The sequence below is a fragment of the Talpa occidentalis genome, unplaced genomic scaffold (genome assembly GCF_014898055.3).
Source record: "Talpa occidentalis isolate TD23 unplaced genomic scaffold, MPIMG_talOcc4v2.1 talOcc4.9, whole genome shotgun sequence".
Lineage (NCBI taxonomy): Eukaryota > Metazoa > Chordata > Mammalia > Eulipotyphla > Talpidae > Talpa > Talpa occidentalis.
In genome coordinates this window covers 31,989,043-32,009,917 of record NW_023605305.1, presented here as the reverse complement: position 1 = coordinate 32,009,917, position 20,875 = coordinate 31,989,043, and the positions used below count along the sequence as shown (strand labels likewise).

The window sequence follows — 20,875 nt, the reverse complement described above, 5'->3', positions numbered from 1 at the left end:
TACCATTTGCTCACTTCTATATGTCATTTTAACATAAACCTTAATGTAATTCAGGAATTAATGTAATTAAGGAAAAAAGCTGGTTATTTTTCTCTAGTTAAAAACACTTTCTGTTCAGAGCTAACAAACAGTCCAGTTAACTTTTCCTACATCCATAAAATTAACTTATTATGTCTCTCAAGCCACTTGGAAAAGTACTATTTTAAGATGCTTATATAATGCAAACATTTAGTTGCTTCATCAAATCCTATGTTTCCCTCAAATTAGCACAAAATTACCACTAAATCCCTGTCTAAATCTGAATTGTCAGCAGGTCTGTTCTATACCCATTAATTCACTGTTTGACCATAGGCAAATACATATTTGACAAACAGAACTGAGAAATTCAGAGGCCATTTCTGGTAGCGCTCAGAAAACTCACCTAACAGTCGATCAAGTCATAATTATGTTTGTTGCAACAATGGCAAATTTGTAGATGGAAATTTTTACTGTATATTTTTTAAATTAACTGAGCATTTAGTAAGCATATAGGTTTTGCGTACATTTTCCTAACGGGGAAAATGATTAAAAGATTTGAAGGCGAGGATAACTTTTTAACAGGCAGGCTAGCCTATCAAACTGATTCTTTCTGAAGGGAGGAGTCTTAAATAGCCTTCATGACATATGGGGCATGAAGATGGTGGAAACATGAGACCTCAATAACAAAATACTTAGGAACTTGGGACCAAGGGGGAAGAAATTGGAAGGAAATGAGCTAAGCCCACGAAAGATTTAATGCAATGAGACTTCATGTTCTTTGCTCTTCACAAGAATTCAGAAACCCAGTTTCTCAAAATCCATATCCATTAACATGGTTTCTTATATTAAAGATATCTTCAAAGTTGCTCAGTCCTGAGAACTGTACTTGCAACAGCCACCTATCTGAAAATGACCTATTAGAGTAGCACCTGACTGACTGCCAGAAAGAATGTTTATGAATTATTCTTCATGTCAATATAACACTATAGACATGATTAACAGTTGCAAGGAGAAGCCTGCTCAGGACTCTGATGGCTCATATGCCCATAAGTCCCACACTGGGGACATCCTGCACCAGGACTGTGTCTTAGGGAAGTCTGAGTTTATGATTGTAGCAGGGGAGCTGCATCGAGAGAGGGGACAAACAGAGGGGCCATAAACTATCTTTTCTTTCTTTCTGCTAGTAGAAGAGTAGAAATTTATTACTACTCCTGGAGAGCTACTAACCAAAAATGCAACTTTCTTACTCATTTTGAGAGTCCCTATAGAAAGCACTCATAAAATTGAAAAGGTTTGTGTGAACCAAACTACAAGTATCTGAAAGTATTTAAAATTGTTCGGGCTGTATTTAAAGGAATAAAATGATTTTGCTTTTTCTTGGTCAGGCTTTTCAGACATTTTAATTCCTACAGCCAAGACGGCACTCATCTCGTTCAAGTCTAACCATGTTGCAATTATAATTTGGCTTTAGAAATTCTGAAGCCATTAAGCTTCTTTCTAAGTTTATGGTAGATGATACTAAATGTCAAACCATAAAAAAAATACTTCCCAGAAAGTATATATCCAGAGATTTTAATGTAATTAATTTCTTGTTTGCTTTAAAGAAAGGATCAGATAACTTGGGGAAATATTCTTACATAATCAACTGATTTTAGTCCTTTGTAAGTGCTTTGTAACTTTATTTAACTTAGTAGAAGCTAAAATTGATGGTTCTTATCATGGTATATGTAGATCAAAACTAGAGAATAGAAAATACCGTTCAGCTCAATATAACTACCAAACCTCAGTGAAAGAATTCATGTAAGGAAGAATAAAAGACTAACAGCAACACAGAAAATAATTTAAAAACAAGAAGTTCACTCACCATTTTTAGCAATCTGGAAAAAAACTATAATACTTGATACCACAGACATCATGTTTAAGTAGAAAATACAAGTAAAAAAGTAATATTGCTAAAAATACGGCACAACTTCAGGTGTTTTCTCCAAATTTGCTTTATGTAATTGGGTGGATATAAATTAAAGAACAAAAACTTAAGCAAGATACATGTAACAATTTAACAGAACCTGATAATCTAATTTCTTTCAATTTTTCTCAAATTCATCTTTAAGTCTTTCCATCATGGGGTTCATAAGAGAATTAGCCAACATGGATACTACAGTCAAATGTCAAATCTTTAAGAAATACTTATGACATACTAAATTCCCCTATAAAGCAATTATGAAGAACCTTCAAGATATTTGTGTTTTGTATGTAGAAAAGTGTTAGAGTCAAATATTCAACTCAATAAAAAATAAGAAACATCTCTGATTTGTTAGGTTGAGACTGCTTCTTTTGCTAGCGAATGATTTTTTTTTTTTAGCTGAAATATCACTGAGTTGAACAAATAAGTCAACTTTGAGTACATAAGGGGAAAAAAAACCCATGCTAAATAGATAAAACATTACTACTACATCTTGACTAGACCATCTCTACCTCTATCACTTCAGAAGCTTAGAGATTCAGTGTTCTTATAATAACTGCAAAAAAAAGATAAAGGAGAAATTCCTTCTTTTTTGAGATCACAACTATGAAGTCATGTTATACAAATTCTGCATTTGTGTGCAAAACATGAAGTTCATTTATCTTATTCACTCTGCTTAGACTTGTCAGCCAGTTAGCAGGACTTTCCTTTTTTTTTAAGAAACAGACTGAGATGTGTTTTATATAACTTCAAAAACCTCAGCACTACAATAATGAGAGATGCAGTATCCTTTTGCTATGGTTCAAGACAACAGGGAAGGAGGTCACAGGAAAGAAGTCAAAACTGTTACAACTGAGAAACATTTCTCAGTTTCACCATGGTGCCACTCTCATTTTTACATAAGCGTGGTGGCATAATTCAAGCTCAGTAAATCAAACTCTTAATATTTAAAATTTACCTTGACTTTTAATTATCACCATATTAACAACTAAAAAATAATTAGATAAAACATATAGGAAAGGGTCATTTTAAACCCCACTTTACTAGAGTTGGTTTCTTGACACATTAACTCATTTTTTAAAAGAAAAGGGATAGTGCATCTCAGTTTGCTTACAAGCTAGGAGACCACTTTGAATTCTGCATTTCCTAACTGCAAACAGATATAGCACTTATAACAGGTTATAAATAAACTGGTTTTCAAGCATAGAGCCAGCCCCAACGATAATAATACACTATTTAAAAAGACCTAAGGCAATGAATTCCATTTCCAATGGAAAAAAAGAACTGTGCAAACAAGCTTAAAACTACTTTTTTTTGTGCCAGTGTTATAAAATGTAGCTTTTAATAAAACCTTGACCCAAATGCCAGCAACTTCAGAAAAGAATTTGGGGGAGGGAGAAGGGGAGCAAGTTATTCATTTAGGAAAACAACCACTATCTTTTTCCTAATCTTCAACACACACAATTTAAACATATACAGCTGCTGTAACACTTTACACAATTCCTATGTACTGGAGCAATAACAAGATCTAAATACAATTATATTTTTAAACAATGGGTCAAGGCTTTACATAAAAATACCATCCTACTTTCCCCCGTTTCTAAAATATCATGAACTTCCCCCCAATATCTGCAGCCATTCAGGAATTTTAGGAAACTTTTGTGCATGATCTTAATCCTAATCCCTGGCTCTTTGGGCTCAGTGACAAAAGATCAAAACCACCAAAATGACGGTTCACTTGAAGTCAGACGAGAGACCCTGGCTCAATTAGTCTCATAGGATGAAAGCAGTGCTGCATCAACTGGCTCCATGCAGGAGGGGCACGTGAAGGATCTCATCAACCAGTCATCTATACAGTCCAGGTGATAGATGTGCATGCACGGCAGAAATCGAATTGGGTCCCCATAAACAAAGTCCATCATACAGATCACACACCTGTTGGGAGTAAGGGAGAAATATCATATTTTTACGGTAATCATCGATCTAGAATACTGTGAAAATTTCATTATAAAGACTTAACCTGAACACATGAAGATGGCTTGCCTGTCATCCTGCCACCAAAGCATGCAAACTGCCTTTTTTCCCCTAATAAATCTAATCCACCCACAATCTTGTTTCCACCCCCTGCAGAGTTTGAGAGCAATCAACAGAGCAAAGAGAAAAAGACCACATGGGGATCAAGGTCCACTGTTAGAACCATGCTTGTAAAACAGTTATAGGAGAAACCTGAAGGACAAAATGATGCTTTTGGCAGGAAACCATTAGTTAGATCAACTCTGTTTACTCAAAATGGGTTTTCAGTGTAAGCCCAGGAGTAATAACCAAATGTAAAAACAGAAGCACTAATTTCAGCCTACTTTTGGGCTACTGTAGGTCAAAGGGCTTTTCATTAACTCCAGTTTCAAGTTCACCACACTTTTCTACAGGTTTAAGAAGCACCCCAATTCAGTAGCATTTTAGAAGTCAATTCTAGAAAGGTCATGCACTCACTTAAGTATTAGCACTAAATGGTTGTACAGCTCATATGGCCAAACACCAACTCAGTGAATCAGATTATGTCTGTGTTGGTGAGAAACCATTCTCAACCTAAAAAGAGAATGACTATCCTCACTAGGGATTCTCAGATATTAATGAGCTCTGAGGGCAAAAACTCACCAAGAAAAATTTTATATTTAAATCACCAGGCTTGATAAAATTATTCTGCAACTTAAGAAACATAAGATTTTCCTCATATCACTAAAAACCCCATAGCAAACAATTTTAATGGCTGTATAACCCACCAAGGTATTCCTATACCACAATTTAATTAACTATACCTCTAGTGTTGATTTTCACTAATTAAGACTATGATGAATATATCTGTGCATAAAGTTTTAGGAGTGGGGGAGAGGTACACATTTGGGGATAGATCTCTAGAACTGTCTCAAAGGGTCCAGAAAGGTCCTTGATATATTGCCAAACTTTTCCAAAAACCATCGGCAATGCTGACAAAGCTACTAGCAATGCTGGTACTAGTTCACACACAGGTGAATCACTTTTACCTGACATCTAGCAAGCAAATATACACAGGCAACACCTAAAATGGTCTGAATTCACATAATTTCTTAGCTTATTTTATATGAAAAATTTTCTTAATTACTATATCTAAAAATTCTCTTGAAAAAATGATTAAATAACTTTCAAAATGCAGAATATTTTCAAAGGCAAATCTCTGAAGATAGACCTTTGAAACATACATGAATTTATTAAAACTTACTCTCGGATCTTTTTTTCTGATCCATCTCTTCCAGGGTCATAAACTCCTTTAGGCAGATGCTGTATAAGACCTATTCTTTGAGCTATCCTAATTTGTTCCTCTTCAGTCAGCTGAGTTGCCAGGCGAGTCTGGCTAGGTGTAGGATGATAGACAGGAACTGGAACTTGTTCCTAAATTTTAAAAATCAAGAGAAAAGAATTATTTACAAACTTGTTTTCTGGGGTAGTGTTTTTCTTTTCTTTTTTTTGTGGCTGGGGTTAGAGGAGGAGGGAGTCCTGGATTGACTGGGTTAGTGTGCAGCAGGATGAGATCTCTGTTTCATCCTGCCTTAACACAGCATGCCTAACTTTTTAAAAAGGACATAAATACAAGTTTAACTAAAAACTGGCAAGTAATGTTATTTGAAGTATTTCTACATGAAGACCATATAACCCAGATGTATTCATTCCTGATGAGTAAAATAATTAATTAATGAACAACAAAAAAAACTCACTAAGCTAACTTATTATCCTGTAGGCTGCAATGGAGTTTTGTGGCCTTAGTTAACCAATATTTACATCAGAACTGACCACTATAGACTGTTCTTAAAATTTTCAAACTTGCTTTATAAAAAATAACTTGAACATTAATATATTTGGAAATACTGAATAGTATTGCAATAAACTTTGGTTAAAATTCCTTTTCAACTTTTGGATACATATTTGGATATAACTGAGTAAACCAAATAAAGATACCATCCCTCCTAAATGGAATATATAAACTTTGAGAGGTGTACTTAATTATAGTCAAGTATCTACTTATAACATTAATTTACTTGCATTTTTATTGTATAAAACACATTAGTTTACACATGCTACGTTTTTCAACTCACATTTATGAAATAATTTTGTTTACTCTCTTTAAACAGATACTTATTGAGAACCTTTTATGAGCCAGATGGAGAGTTGAGAGTAAACAAAATCATGTTCTTACAGTGAAGGGGGTGCAACTTTAGACAGGAAGCTCAGGGGAAATTTCTCTGATGAAAATTGAGAAATGAGTCAAGTATGAGGAAGAGTAGTATGCTTCTTTGACTTAATGACATCATCAGGGCTAGAACCAATTTTGAGTTACCGAAAAGTAGTTTCCCAGGGAACATCTCTACTGAATAACTGAAACACAGCACTTTAAATCAATGTACGGGAATTTTATGTGAAATCACAGCTACTTAATCACATTACATTAAAAAATGTTATTTTTATTCATCCTGTAGGATCACTCGTGACCTCTACAATTTAAGTGTGTTGACAATGATAGCCAACATTTGCAACTGTGAGATTATGCCTCTAGGAGTAAATCTGGGGTCTGTGTTAAGTTTTAAAAAACAGATTCTATCAAAAGACCTCCACAATCATCCAGTACTAGCATTAACTGGAGCTGTTTTAGAATAATGGCTTCTATGCTTCAAAAAAAAAAATAAGAGCACCCGCAGTGAAGTGTTAGGAAGGTTCAAGTATAAATATCCTTTCAAAGAGAAATTTTAGGGGAAAGTCTCAGATATACACAAATTAGGCTCAAATACTAAAACACTTAATTCAAAGAGAAAGAAACTTACCACGATGTCTATTAAAAATATCATGTCTCTTTAAGTCTTACTCTTCCCTTCTGACATAAGTTAGTTTCTTATCAAACGCAGTATATAAGATTTTAACATTCTTTTTTTTTCTGAGATTCAGAACAAATGTATAATTAGAGATCTCACAACCCAGTAAATCCTTTATCAAATAATTAAGAGTACATAGTCTAGTGAAAGTAAAATGCCAGAAGCTCAAAGTTTCATGTTTTAAGAATGTCCACATAAAACATTGTTATTTAAAACTATTTTCATACTTTTATCTCACCACTTAAAAATTAACAACCAAGCATGCAAATGCTTATCAAAACTCATTCTTCATCTAAATATTTATTTAATACATATTACATGCAAAGAAGATAAGTATGGCTCTTGGATCCAGATAACGTTGGGCTTAAGTTACTTCTCTGCCATTTAACAGTGCACATATTTAAGTTATTTTATCTATCTGGCATCAGTTTTTTCATGGAAACTGGAGGGTAAAACCTGCCTCCTAGGGCTGCAATAAGGCTTAACCAAGTAAGCGGGTGAACCGAATAATGGCAGAAACTCAATAAAAGGTAGTTATTATAACTATTAATATTACAAAGAAGGGGCTATCTCTATCAATATAAACAAAACAGCTGTTTCCTGTAAGTTGATGCTTCTCTATCTTACTGCCTTTGCTCTTGCTCTTCCAGTCCAAATTCTACCTTATCCATATGGCTGCTGACGTGAATGAGGGATTTCCCAGTTCTCCCTGCCACCCAACATTGATAAATTCTCCTGTCCAGTACAGTCATCAACTGGTAACAGATTCAATTCTGGCTTTCACACAGGAATGTAAGAACCAAACTTCAAGTACAGACTGAAGGCGTTCTTTCAGGCCGGTGATATCTATTGCAATATGACCACAGGCAATATTTTGCTTCACAAAGCCATTTTTAATGGATATTTCCTCTTTAAAGAGCTCTATCTACGTAAATTTGCAGTTTGTAACTCTTTTATATGGCACATGAATATTAGAGCCCTATTTTATGCACCAAAAAAATAACTTTGTTGACCAGCACAGCTAAGTTACATGATTCTTTTAGTTATTGATGATCATAAATATGGCTGTGCAATTCTGGTTTAGATATTCAACTCTTCAAGGTTTTACACCTAGAAGGCAAACTTTCAATGCAGAGAAGTTCCACAGTGCAGTCAGAAAGACCATCCTGGTGCTGCCACATATTAGCTATATGATGTTGACCATTATTTAACCTCTATGAGCCTCAGTTTCTCCATGTGTACAAAATACTTGGGCCACTGTAAGAATTAAGCAAGAATTTTAAGTGTTATCCTTGGTACAGTGTAACATAAAAAGCTCATTAAATAAATGTTAGTAACTGTTATTGCAGTTCTATGACCACAGACTAGCATTCCAATGTTTACTCTAAGAAATGGATTTATAATCAATTATAACTCGAAAATTAAAAGAAAATTTAATCGAAAAAGAAAGGCATGGCCTATAGCAAAGGTAAGATTAAGTCTTTCAAAAGGAATCTTAGAATTCATCTAAGACCAATTCTCTCATTTTATAGGCCCATGTTCGCCTCTGGTTATATATTTAATCACTAACAAAACTGGAATTAGAATTCTCATCTCCCTTTTAAGACAGCAGTTTCCAATATACTGTGCCTGGTTGCTGAATAGCAAGGAGATTCTGTAAATCAAATCTGGATTTTGTCCATTTACATTACTTAAGTATAATACACTGAAATGACATTTTAAGAATGCCATCAAAATAGGGGATTTTAAATAAATGTATAATTTTATCTATGATAAAGATTTCATAATTTCAACTTCTAGCAATTAAGAATTTCAAAGAACATCAAATCCATCTTTAAATTACTCCTGTAAAACAGATTCTATTGCTGACAGAAAAACGAACCTCAACAAAGTCTATTCATACCTTCTCTCTCTGTCCTTTATTGTTCAATCCTGTGGGCTACTTTTGGTAGTTCTCACTGTCTAGTTGGGAGAAGGTCAAATTCTGATGCTACCTAAGCTCAGAAAGTTGTTTTAAAAAAGTTTCTCCTTTGCTTGCCTTGGGATTTCTATTTTCCAGTGTCACTTTTTATTAAGCTACCTGGTCTAAAAAGATGACTTGGCCTACGAACCCAGTATGTTTTTAACACAACAAAACCAGGAATCTTTTTTATAATTACAGTATCTAAAATTGAGCTGCTGTGATGCAAAAGGGTTGGGACAGAATTTGATCTAGGAGGGATGAGGATCCCACTCCCACCTGGTGCACCGTTGTAGAGTACTAGGAATAGCGAAAGTTTTAAGAATGCTATTTTCTAACAAAATACAGTATTTTCAATCTAAAAAGTTGTAAGATTTGAGTCGCTGCTACCCACTATAGTGAGTTAAGCCAAATCTATTATTTTGGAACAAAGAAAATAATAGCACCACATTAAAGGATGATACAATTATATGATGACATTAAAGAGCTTGGTAAATGTCAACATTTGTTAAGTTATTCTAACCCTCTGTTTTCTCCCCATCATCAAATGACTGTGGTTTGCAGGCTTTAAGCCAACGGCTATTGTCCCTGGCTTTGGTCCTGGCTTTCTGGTTTATCCCTGAATATTAGAAACCAAGTAGTCTATATTGTGATTCCAGTCAGATCTGAGTTTTTCAACTTTTAGGTAACCATTTCAGGCTACACAACCTTCCTGATTGTCAGTCCCGGTCCTATCTGACAAGTTGACTTATAACCACACCTAGTTTTAATAACATATGAGTCAATAACAGACATTAGTATGGGTAACAAGGAACTCCAAAATCCTTGAACATGCCTACTACAAATAAAAATAACTAAATTATTTCACAAGTAACAATCTCTAAGCATGTGCTTTTTTTTTTTTTTTTTTTTTTTTAAGCTAAGACATTCTCGGCATGTGCTTTTTTTGAGAGGTTAGATTTCTTACCTTGGGGTTCACAAATGTGTACAGAGATCACAGAAAGCAGAACAGAAAAGTAAAGCTCTACTTTATGAAAAAACACATTAATAGACATTAAAATAAAAACCCTTTTAATTATATACATAAATAAATGATTTATTTTCTTTTTCTTTTTTTTTTTAAACTAAAGGAACCCTTCTGCACACCATCTAGGTATTTTAAATTCAGCATTCTAATTTCTACTTTACTTTTCAGAAAGCCATAGACGGAAAGGGCTAAGAAATCTTGATATTTTAAAGATGGATGTGGCCTCATTCTTCTTACCACATATACCTAATTTTAATTCCCACCTACTACTTAAAAATATCCTAAACGATGAATTACTGTTTAGTAACTAGAGAGCCAGTCACATTTTTTAGGTGGCAAAATGGAATCTTGTTTCTAATGTCAGCTGGAAGACACTGAAGTGAGGGATATAAAAAATTTGTATTCCCTGAAAACACAAACTTAAGACCAGGTGGTACTTTATCTGACACCTTTTTATCAGGTAACCACAAAATACACACTTTTTTATTAAGACATGCTGAAAGTTGCCAATCTGACACTGCTCCTCAGCACATTTTTAATCTCCATTTGCTGTTCTTTTGTAACAAATTTTTAAAAATTATTTAACTTTTAAAGATGTTATAATAGCAGTAAGAAGCAATGTGCAAAAGTAAACAAAGCAGTGACCAGCTTAACAGTATTATAATCACCATGCTTTGCCACTTACGAATCAGTTGCAGACATTTGTATTAAGAAATCTCTCTTTCTTTCTCTCATACACACATACACACACACACCCCCACATGAGGTGTCAGGAAACAAATGGATAACAACATAGGAAGCAGATGGGAGGACTGTCTCACAAGCAGACTCAGCACAAGCTTTGTATGAGTAAGATAAGGGGCCCCCAAAAAAGAAAAAAAAAATTCAGAGTTCCAGACAGTGCCCACTATTCTCTAACTGATGGTTCACTTTGCCTAAACTCTTTGTGTAAATATTATGATATATGTTGGACATCTGCTTTCCTTTTGGGTATCTGGAATTTCGGTATGCGCTAGGCAGTGGGTGCCTACTAAGCTTCCCTGGTAGACCCTCCATATGTGTTGGCATAGATGCATAAATGACTTACTATACTAAAAACTGTTACCTACTAATAGCTAAAAATAGTCACCCAGCAACTCTTGTGTTTTTCATTTCAGTGTTTCTTTACATTTCCTGTACCCATAACCAACTGTTAAATAGTTTAGTGTACAGCCATAATGTTGGAATTAGTTTTGTTTTTATGTTGCTAAGTACATTCTTTTAGAAAGACTAAAAATAATGGTACCTATACATACCACTCCACCTTATACCAAACTAAATGTGGAACTTAAATATGATTTTGAATATCTATGGAAATGTTTACAAACAAATCATTTCCAAATGATCTTGTGAGAGCACTAAATACAAAAAGGAACACCATGAATTGGCTTATAAAACAATAAATGACCAATGTACTAAGTTAATATAAATGCTGGCCATCAAGTGTGGTTGGCTATCCTTACCTCTATATCTATGAATGTAATTCATAAGTTCTTTTGTGTTTGGCATAAAAAGATATCTGATTATCTGCATGATTATTTGATTATGTTGTTCTTCACCATCAGACTATAAGCTTGATGAGGACAGGGACTGTGCTTTGCTTACCAATGTTTAGTATTAGCATAGTATCTAGCACATAGTAGGGCTCAATAAACATTACTGGATACTGAATGACTAAATCAAACCATTAGTGTTCCTGTATTCCATGTCATCTATACATATCAGTTTTGTACAAAATGCTATGAAAAAACTGATGATTTGTATTAAGCCACAGTAAATCAAAAGAAACTCTTAATATAAATTATAACCAACATTCCTCTATAAGTGACAATTCTTGGCTTATTGACTCAAATTTCTACCTACCTACTCCACAGGAACTTTAATACATCCAAAACTAAACTAATTATCTTTCTATTTCTATAACTTTCTCAAATTCAGAATTTTTATGCCCACTATATAGATTAATGGTAGAAGTACAGTGGAAATAGCATCAAAGATTCATGGAATTGCAGCTCTGGCACTTAAGGTATGTAATCACAGGCAAGTAACTTAATACCTCTGAGCCTAAGGTTCATCATCAGCAAAATGGGCAGACCATCTACCTTAAAAGTGTTCTAACAAATAACTAATACAATTTATATAAAAGCACTTACCAATATCTGTGTCTTCCTATAAAGACAACACTAATCATTCAAGGTAGGCTTTGTATCATTCCTGATTTCTTCTCTGACTTCCTCTCTACTCAGCTACTTAAATGTCTTTGAATCTTACCTAACTACTATTTCTCAGTATTGATAGGAGACACACATGTACTTGCCCTGTGAGTTTAAATTCTGATAAGGGGGAGAATTCACAGTAAGAGAAACAAATATATTTCAAATAAAAGTAAAGTTTTTCTCCTTAACATTTTCTCTAATTCTCCACATAAGTCTTGATGAAAACAAAACAAAAACAAGAGATTACAAATGCTTTAAGCATTTGCCTTATAGAAAAGGAATAACTTAAAATGTGCATTAGGAAAGGAAATACAGCATCAGTGAAAGGGGGTAGAATGGAAAAGAAACAAAGGATTACAAAATATGCTGAGATAGAACAAAGAGAAAAGACAGGGTCAAATCACACAAAATGTCACACAAAATGAAGATCTGACCTAGTGATGAGAAAAAATCTCAGAAGCTTTCCAATGGTTTGTTTTATAATAGACATCAGTAAAGGATGAACGTTGTGAAATATATAATGGGCTCCAATCTACAGAGTTTACCAGGAAGGAAACCAAGTTAAACCAAGAAAGACAAACATATCAAAATATAAACATGTCTATCTGAAAAACACTGCATTGAAAGTCAGGCCCAATTTAGGGAATATGATACAATTTCAGAAACTAAAACAATGCAGTGGGGAAGTGCCTAAATAATGTGTTGAGCCTAGAATAGTACACGTCTGGTTTGTGGTGAAGGAAAAATAAAGTCACTGCTAAAGAATGCAGCTTGTCACCAAAAGCTGTATCCTTTCCTCTTCTGATTTACTCCTTACAGCCTTACAAGCTGTTGCTGGCACCACCCCCTTCCCAGCTGCAGTCTCCTACTGGGAATGTTTTCTTTCAATTTTGCCAGACTGAAACTTAAGGCTATAAAATGGAGGATTTAGAATAGATGGAATGATGCATATTCTAAGTATGATAGTCAACAAATCTTGACTAAAAAACCAAAAAAACACACAAATAAACAAATCCCCAAAGATCAGCCTTCATGTAGTCTCTAAACTACAAAAGATAACAATTATATACACAGAAAAGGGAAAATAGGTTAGCATCCCACCTATGACACTGACAAATGGTAGGAAGTTATACTTAATAAGACAGTATACAAGCCAAAGCAGTCTGCATGGAAAAGAGCACTGCTTCCAGGAAAGTGGCTTCTCCCAGAAGGTGGGTTGGTATTTAGTTGCTGTTTTTTAAAGACATGAACAAGTTGGCTTCTTTCATTCATTACAGAATATTCACCACCTGAGAACTTACACAGGCTTAGTAAGCATTATCACCGAACTCAGCATGAGTATAAGTCATTAGTTGAGATTATTTATCTACTTAAAGTTTAAGAGAGTAGAAATTAAATTTGAGCCTAGGCACCAATTACAGTATTTCTTGAATACCCAACCACATTCTAGATGCTGTCTTAGGCAAGGGGGAGATAAATCGATCTATCTATCTATCTATCTATCTATCTATCTATCTATCTATCTATCTATCTATCTATCTATCTATCTATCCATCCATCCATCTAATGACCAAGACAGATAAAGTCTGTCATTAAGAAGGCTAAATCCCCTTCAGGGGATGTAAATATAGTAAATAGTGAAAATGCCTTTACCAACAGCTCCTACTAACCCTAAATTCCCATCACCTGGCAACTTCCAAGATGGGTATACATTCCAGGAGATCCATAGACTAGCCAACATTTGATGACTGACATGTCTTTGTGGTGAAGAGAGGCTGAACCAATGACAGACCTTTTCTTTGACTAGGAAAACTGAATCAACTGACCAGAAAGGTCATGGAGCAGCCAAAAAGCAGCAAGTGTAAACTAAGGTTGTAAGGAAAACTCATTAAATCAGGTTGGAAATGCTGGGTGAGGCAGATATTAAGAGAGCCCACAAATTAAAAACTCAAACACCTAGATAAGAGATATGGGAGTGGTTAACAGCTTTCTGATTCGAATTCGAATTCATGTGTATCATTAAACTACCTTCTCTCTGAGTTAATTTTGTGTAAAACAAGAGTCTCCCAAACACTACCACCATTTTCTTTCTGTATCAGACTACCTTTTCTAATTCTTCTAGGAATATTCTAAGAATTTTTGAAGTTAAACGGGAAGAAGGGTCATTCAATGTACACATTAATAAAAATATACATGCTAATTTCAAAAAACACTGAAAAATCTTTAAAAGTATACTTCAGGATTGAGGAACTATGACATCGCTTGCCATAAGGTAAAAGACGTACATTTAATGTAACACCTGTATTGAGATATAATTCACCCATTTAAAGTACACAATTCAAGATTTACGTGGAGAATTTTAAAATATTTTTATTATCCCAAAAGAAACCCTATACTCATTAACAATCACACTCCCAATTGTCCCCAATACTCTCCAGCCCTAGGCTGCTTTTTGTCTTTATAAATTTGCCTATTATGGACAGTTCATATAAATGGAGTCATACCAATGTGTTCTTTTGGTGGCTGGCCACTTTTACTTAGAATGTTTTCAAAGTTTGCCACTCATCAGATGGTAGACATTTGGGTTTTTACTTTTTTACTATTATCAATATATGCAATGAGAGTCATATTCTCCTGGGTATACACTTAAAAGCAGATTGCTGGGTCATAGAAAACTCTTTGCTAATTTTTTTTTTTTTTAAAGAACTGCCTAACGTTCCCAAAGTACTTACACCATTTTATATTCCTGCCAGAAATGTATGAAGGTTCTGTCCAATTTCTCTGCCTTACTGACAAATCTTATTTGGTCTTTTTGTTATACCCTTCCTCGTGGTTTTGTTTTACATTTCCCTGATAGCAAATGATGATAAGCATTTTTTCATGTGCTGAAAGGTGATTTATATATCTTCTTTGGAGTAATGTCTATTCAGAGCCTTTACTCTTAAAAATTGAATTTTAACTTTATTCAGTTGGGAAAGTTCTTTATGTATTCTGAACATCAGTCCATTATTAGATAAATTATTTGCAAATATTTTCTAGCATTTTATGGGTTGTCGTTTCACTTTCATGAGGGGGAACATGGGTTTTCTGAAACGATTCCCGTCAACTTCTCTTAATACATGGGTTTTCTGAAACAATTCCCATCAACTTCCCTTTATTTCCGAAAATTCCTGTAAAATTGTTGTGGATCAAACAAACAAAAAAATGCACCTGCTCTATTACCCAGCAATTCCATTCCTAGATATATACTCCAAATAAATAGTATATTATGTACATAAAAAGAATGCTTGTTAACAAATTTACACAGCCAAAACCTAACACAACCCAAATACACATCAATAACAGAATGGGTTTAAAAATGTATAATTGAATAATGGGTTTCTGTATAATTGAGTAATGTACAGTAATGAAAAATAGTATGTAAAATTCTAAACAAAATTATTTTTGTTCAAAACTGGGCAAAACAAGCAGATAGTTGTGATAAGAGGTAGGGATAATGATTACCTTTGGGGAAAGAGTATTGACTGTTGGAGGAGAGAGGAGGGAAACTTTTGAGGGATTGAAAATAAGCTATACCATGATTTTTATATAAAAAAAGTTCACTGGGCTATACAGTAAAGATATTGTTAAAGATATACTCTATTATACATGTTACATTCTAATAAAGGTTTATTTACACACACACATTACACTGTAGAGGTACAAGATTATACAACTCCCTCTAAATTCATGTTCACCACCCACTGATTATTGTTTTGGTTCCAACTTCCCCCCACTCATAGTTTAATGAGGGCAGTTCTTAAGCTTTTATTCATTTTTTAAAATGTTCATCATAAGACTTCTTTTGAAGGCTTCAGAAACTGAAAAGGAAATTTGTGGATCACTGCCCTATCATAAGTTGGTCTCCCAACTTCAAAAGTCTACATCCTGGGGCCTGCCTGGTGGTACAAGGGATTAAGACGCAATCTGTGAAGTTCTTTGCAGCCTCTGCAGCACGAGTTCAATTCCCCGGCCGGCCAGGGAGCAACCCACATGGTGCAGCAGACCTCTCCTGCCTCACCCGCTGCTCCCCTCAGCAGTGTATTTCAGTCAATCTGCCTGTTCTGTTCCCCACTCTGTCTCTGGTGAATCCTCTCACCTCCCCTAACCCCCCCTCCCACCACCCCCCCCTCTGGCCTGTACGCCAGCTCTTGTGTGCATAAATAAATCTTTAAAAAAAAAAAAAGTCTACATCCAGTATTTTTTTTGTACATCAAATAATATTTGATTAAATACGGAATTAATAAATGCTTCATGTGGGCCTCCCTGGTGGTGCAGGTGGTTGAGTGCTGCGCTGTGAAGCTGTCCGCAGCCTCTGCAGTGCCGGTTCGATTCCGGCTGGTAGCATAGGAACCCACATGACAGGGCAGACCTCTCCTGTCTCACCCACTGCTCCCCTCAGCAGTGTTTCAGTCAGTCTGCCTATTCTGTTCCCCACCCTGTCTCTCTGAATCCTCTCACCCTCCCCTGCATCTGGCCTGTACCCCAGTTCTTGTATAAATAAATAACTCTTAATAAATAAATAAATGGTTCATGTATATACATTAATCGTGTCCCCTCAACTAAAATAGCAGCCCTTAGGTATTAAAAGAATTCAATTTTTCCCTGTTCCCTTTGATGCCTAACATATTTGCTGACCGACTAAAGAAACTAGGAAATATGTGTTCTGGCATTTATCCTTAAAGTTGTGCTTTTTGGTTGAAGGTAAAATGCTCCCTCTCCCTCAACCCCCCATATTAAGAATTAAAATTGTTATCTACAGTTACATGTGATTTTTACTTGTTGGGTCAGTTATAAATGTCTCATTCTTCTTAAAGTCATTCAGTTTCATAAGAATTCAGAAAATTTTAATAAATTTAGAAACAAATATATCTGGAGGATTGTTTTTTTTTTTTTTTTTTTTTAATTCCTGCACTTTCAGATCCCTTAGTTACCTTACTGTATGCTCCCTGGATTAAGTAACAAGATAATTACTCAACTGGCTCCTGGGGAAAGCACATTCCAGGTTGACTATTTAATTAAAAGATAAGTATGTATGCATTCAGATTAAACTGAACTCAAAGTATTCTTAATCAGCTAAAACAAGAAATTCTTCTAAGACGTCACAAATGACATACCCTAAAGCCAAACTGAGTATCAAAATCAAAAGGTTTGACAGATTCCCCAAAAGGAGAAAATGTATTATTTCTCCCTTACCACAGTATTTTTCAATTGTTCGAAGCAATCTCTTTTGTCATTAAAGACACCCTTTGAGAGCTGCCTATAAGCCAGTTTTTCCTCCCATCTTTTACTTACATTTCCATTCTGAGTCTTTGGTCTGTCCACCATTGCATTCTTAATTTCACTTCACAAATGCAAAAGTCCTGAGTTCTGAGCATGTTAACAATATCATAAGTATTTGTTAAATTCAATATTAAAAATTACTGGTAAGGAATCAAACTTCTGGAAATCTGTTATGACCTATTTTTAATAAATATCTATCTATATATAATTTCTTAATAATTCCGTTTGAATACAGAACAGAAATATATCATTTCAAACTCCTTGCTTGAAATAAGGTTATACAGGGCCTCTCTGGTGGCACAGGGGTTAAGGTCTCAGCGCTACCAAGTTATTGCCAGCCACTGCAGAAGGAGTTAGATCCTGGGCTAGGGGGCTGACTCACATGGCGCAGCAGACATCTTCTGTCTCACTCACAGCTCTCCTCAGCAATGTATTTCAGTAGATCTGCCTGTTCTGGTCCTCACTCCCTCTGGTGAATCCTCTCACCCTTCCTCCCACCCCCGAATCTCTGGCCTACATCCCAGTTCTTGTATGCATAAATAAATAAATAATTAAAAAAAAAAATGAAGTAAGGTTATACATAGAAGATAATTATATCAGAAGTGGCTTGAGGTAAAATCACAAAGAACTGTAACATCTAATTCCAATTATATTTATAATCACCCTCTTTCCACTGGACTCCTCATTTCTAGAATTTAACTTGGCTGAGACTGTAAAGACAGAAAACAGAGAGGTCACACAAGTTGAAGAAAAAGGGAGAATCTGTAATAACCACTCAGTGACAACTTTTTCTATTTAGAAGAAATTAAGTAAAACTGACACCTTACAATAAAGAATCCCATTCTTCCTAATGTATTGTTAAAATGTTTTAAAATATAAACTTTACAAAGTATGGCCATTTCTAGAAAGTATTTACTAAAAATATTTTAAGAAAGTTTTCAGATCTTATGTATCAAGAGTTAACTCTTCACCCCCATCTCCTCAGGTTACCCTATAATTAGCTCTAGAATTAAACTGACACACAGACTGTGCTATTCTTAAAGGTGCATACATTCTTAATGGCAAAAAATTAGCCTTAATTAAGGATATGCAAAGTAGGAGATCAGGCATAAACAAACCAAACACCTGCAACAATGGTTACAAGTAAGCAAATATCTCTGTTTATTGAAAAAAGAAATGGGTACAAAGAATACAAAACCAAACTCAAATGAAAAAAATGTAAAGGGGTTAACTTTCTCAAAGCTCAGGCATTTTATAAATTAGAGTGATAGGACAAAACTGAATATAGCCAAAGAAACTAATGTGGGAGAGACAAACAGCAGAACCCTTTCTTTCAAGTACAAAGGCCAAACACTAAGCATAGGATTCTGGCAACAATTTATACAGAAACAAACAATCCTCAGACTTCACATTTTTCTAGAAAAATGCAATAAACGAGTTTCACATTTAGGCAAATATTTAAGTGTCTGCTATGTGAAAAGGCTAGTTCTAGCAATGCAAAGATGAATCATCAGACTTGGATTCTAACTAATGAGATGTGACATTCTTATAAATAATTAAAATCAAATAGGAAGGGTAAAGTGTCCTAAGAATGGTAAACAAAGTCCTAAAGGAGTTCAGATTAAGAAGTTATTTATGTCGAGAGGTCAGAAAATGACTCATGACATTTGAACTAAATCTTGAAGGCCAGAATTTAGATTGGGAACAGCATTCTGGGCAATAGCAGTAAGATGAAGGGAGCTAGATGAAACAGAATGAAAGGCTGCAAAGGAGAAGGCACCTACAGGATATAGTAAACTGTCCTGTCTGACTAGAGTATAGGATGTATACAAGGCTACAAAAAACTGGAAAAGGAGCCAGAGAAATAACTTTGAATGCTAAAGGAGATCTCCAGTGATAAGTTATGAATAATCGATAAGGATTAAGAGGCAAGGGAGCTCAGGTGGGATAGAATTTATCTGGCAGCAAGGAATGGAGTGAGTGGGGTGAAGAGGAGGCATCAACTAGGTTACTGCCAGAGACAATGAGGACCTGAATTGTGGTGATGAAAGTCTAAGAGGAAGGAGGTTCAGTACTAAGTCTCTGGGTGTCTACAATGTGTAGGTGCCATTCCATTCCGCTGATAAACTTTTAAAGGCTTCAAACACATCATTCTCATTTTTAAGGAAACTGTAATCCAGAAAAATAAAAACTGCTAAAATGAAAAAGCGCTAACTAAAAAGGTAGTATTTATTTCCTGATAGGTATTACAAACAAAAAAATCTGATTTTCTACTGGAAATCATGAATAAGAGCAAAGAAAGATGGTCAGGGAAAACTTCATTAAAGAGGTTGGAGGTGATCTGCACCTCAGTGAGAAGGTATAATTTCAAGAGGAAGGGTTTCACACAAAGGGAATTTTTTTTTTTTAAGTTAAATGTACCAAGAGATGTGAATTATATTTTGGGATAATTTCTACCAACAAGGTAAATAAAATGCTAATATTAAGAAACTTTAGTTACCTGAATTTAGCTTCATAAAGATATCAGAAAACCAAGGTACTGATATATTCTGAATGCTTACAAATAAGTCTTTTATTATATGCTAGATTTTTTTGAGATTATTTTTAATGTGTTCTGTGAGATAAAACTTTTTTTTTTAAAGATTTATTTGTTTATTTTATTTATTTATTTATACAAGCACTGGGTACAGTCAGAAGCACAGGAGGGTGAGAGAATTCACCAGAGCCAGAGCGGGGAGCAGAGCAGGCAGAAGGACCGAAGGACACTGCTGAGGGGAGCAGCGGGCGGCAGGAGGGGTCTGCGCGCCATGTGGGACCCTCCTCCGGTGGCCGGGGAGCAGTTGGGGATCGAACCAGCGCTGCAGAGGCCGCGGGCAGCTTCTCAACCCAGCGCTCAACCACTGCACCACCGGGGAGGCCCAAAACAAAACTTTTTTTAATGTAGCTTGAAGAAAGTTTTATTCAGTCATAATTTGGTATGTCCAAAAATGTTATATTTTGTTAATTATGAAAAAAAGTTTCTTAAAACACAAGACAATGTGATAAACTCTCCTGCCTTTTTCATATTTTCTATGTAAGTGACAACTGGAATATGAACTCAGATGCATCTGACTCCAAAACCAGAGCTACACTTGTATTTACTGCTGTTTTAACAATAACTTATTTTCTCCTGATTTTAAAATATCAAATATATTAATCACAAAGTGTAGGCAGGAGGAAGATTAATAAATCTCAAACTATATAACTACAGAAAAAATGAGATACCAATCTACACACACACACACAGTTGAGACATACATATATATTCATATACAAATACTATGAAGTGACTTTTATTGTTGTTCAATAAATACTAAAGTTCTTTTTAAAGAGTACCAGTTTTGAATTAGCATAGGGCAAACAGGAGTCTTAGAGTGACAGAGGTACCACAAT

General features: G+C 35.0%; 1 protein-coding gene across 1 annotated transcript in view; it reads right to left on the bottom strand.

Annotated features, from left to right (window-relative positions):
- Positions 1 to 2,000: 2,000 nt before the first annotated feature.
- The window catches only part of RNF11 (ring finger protein 11), a 23,429-nt gene continuing 4,554 nt past the window's right edge, over positions 2,001 to 20,875 (bottom strand). The window contains exons 2-3 of the mRNA XM_037500474.2: positions 5,238 to 5,407; positions 2,001 to 3,916 (exon numbers count right to left, since the gene is read on the bottom strand). Of these exons, the coding sequence (XP_037356371.1) occupies positions 3,745 to 3,916; positions 5,238 to 5,407 (342 nt within the window). The 3' untranslated portion in view covers positions 2,001 to 3,744. The remainder of the gene's footprint in view (positions 3,917 to 5,237; positions 5,408 to 20,875) is intronic.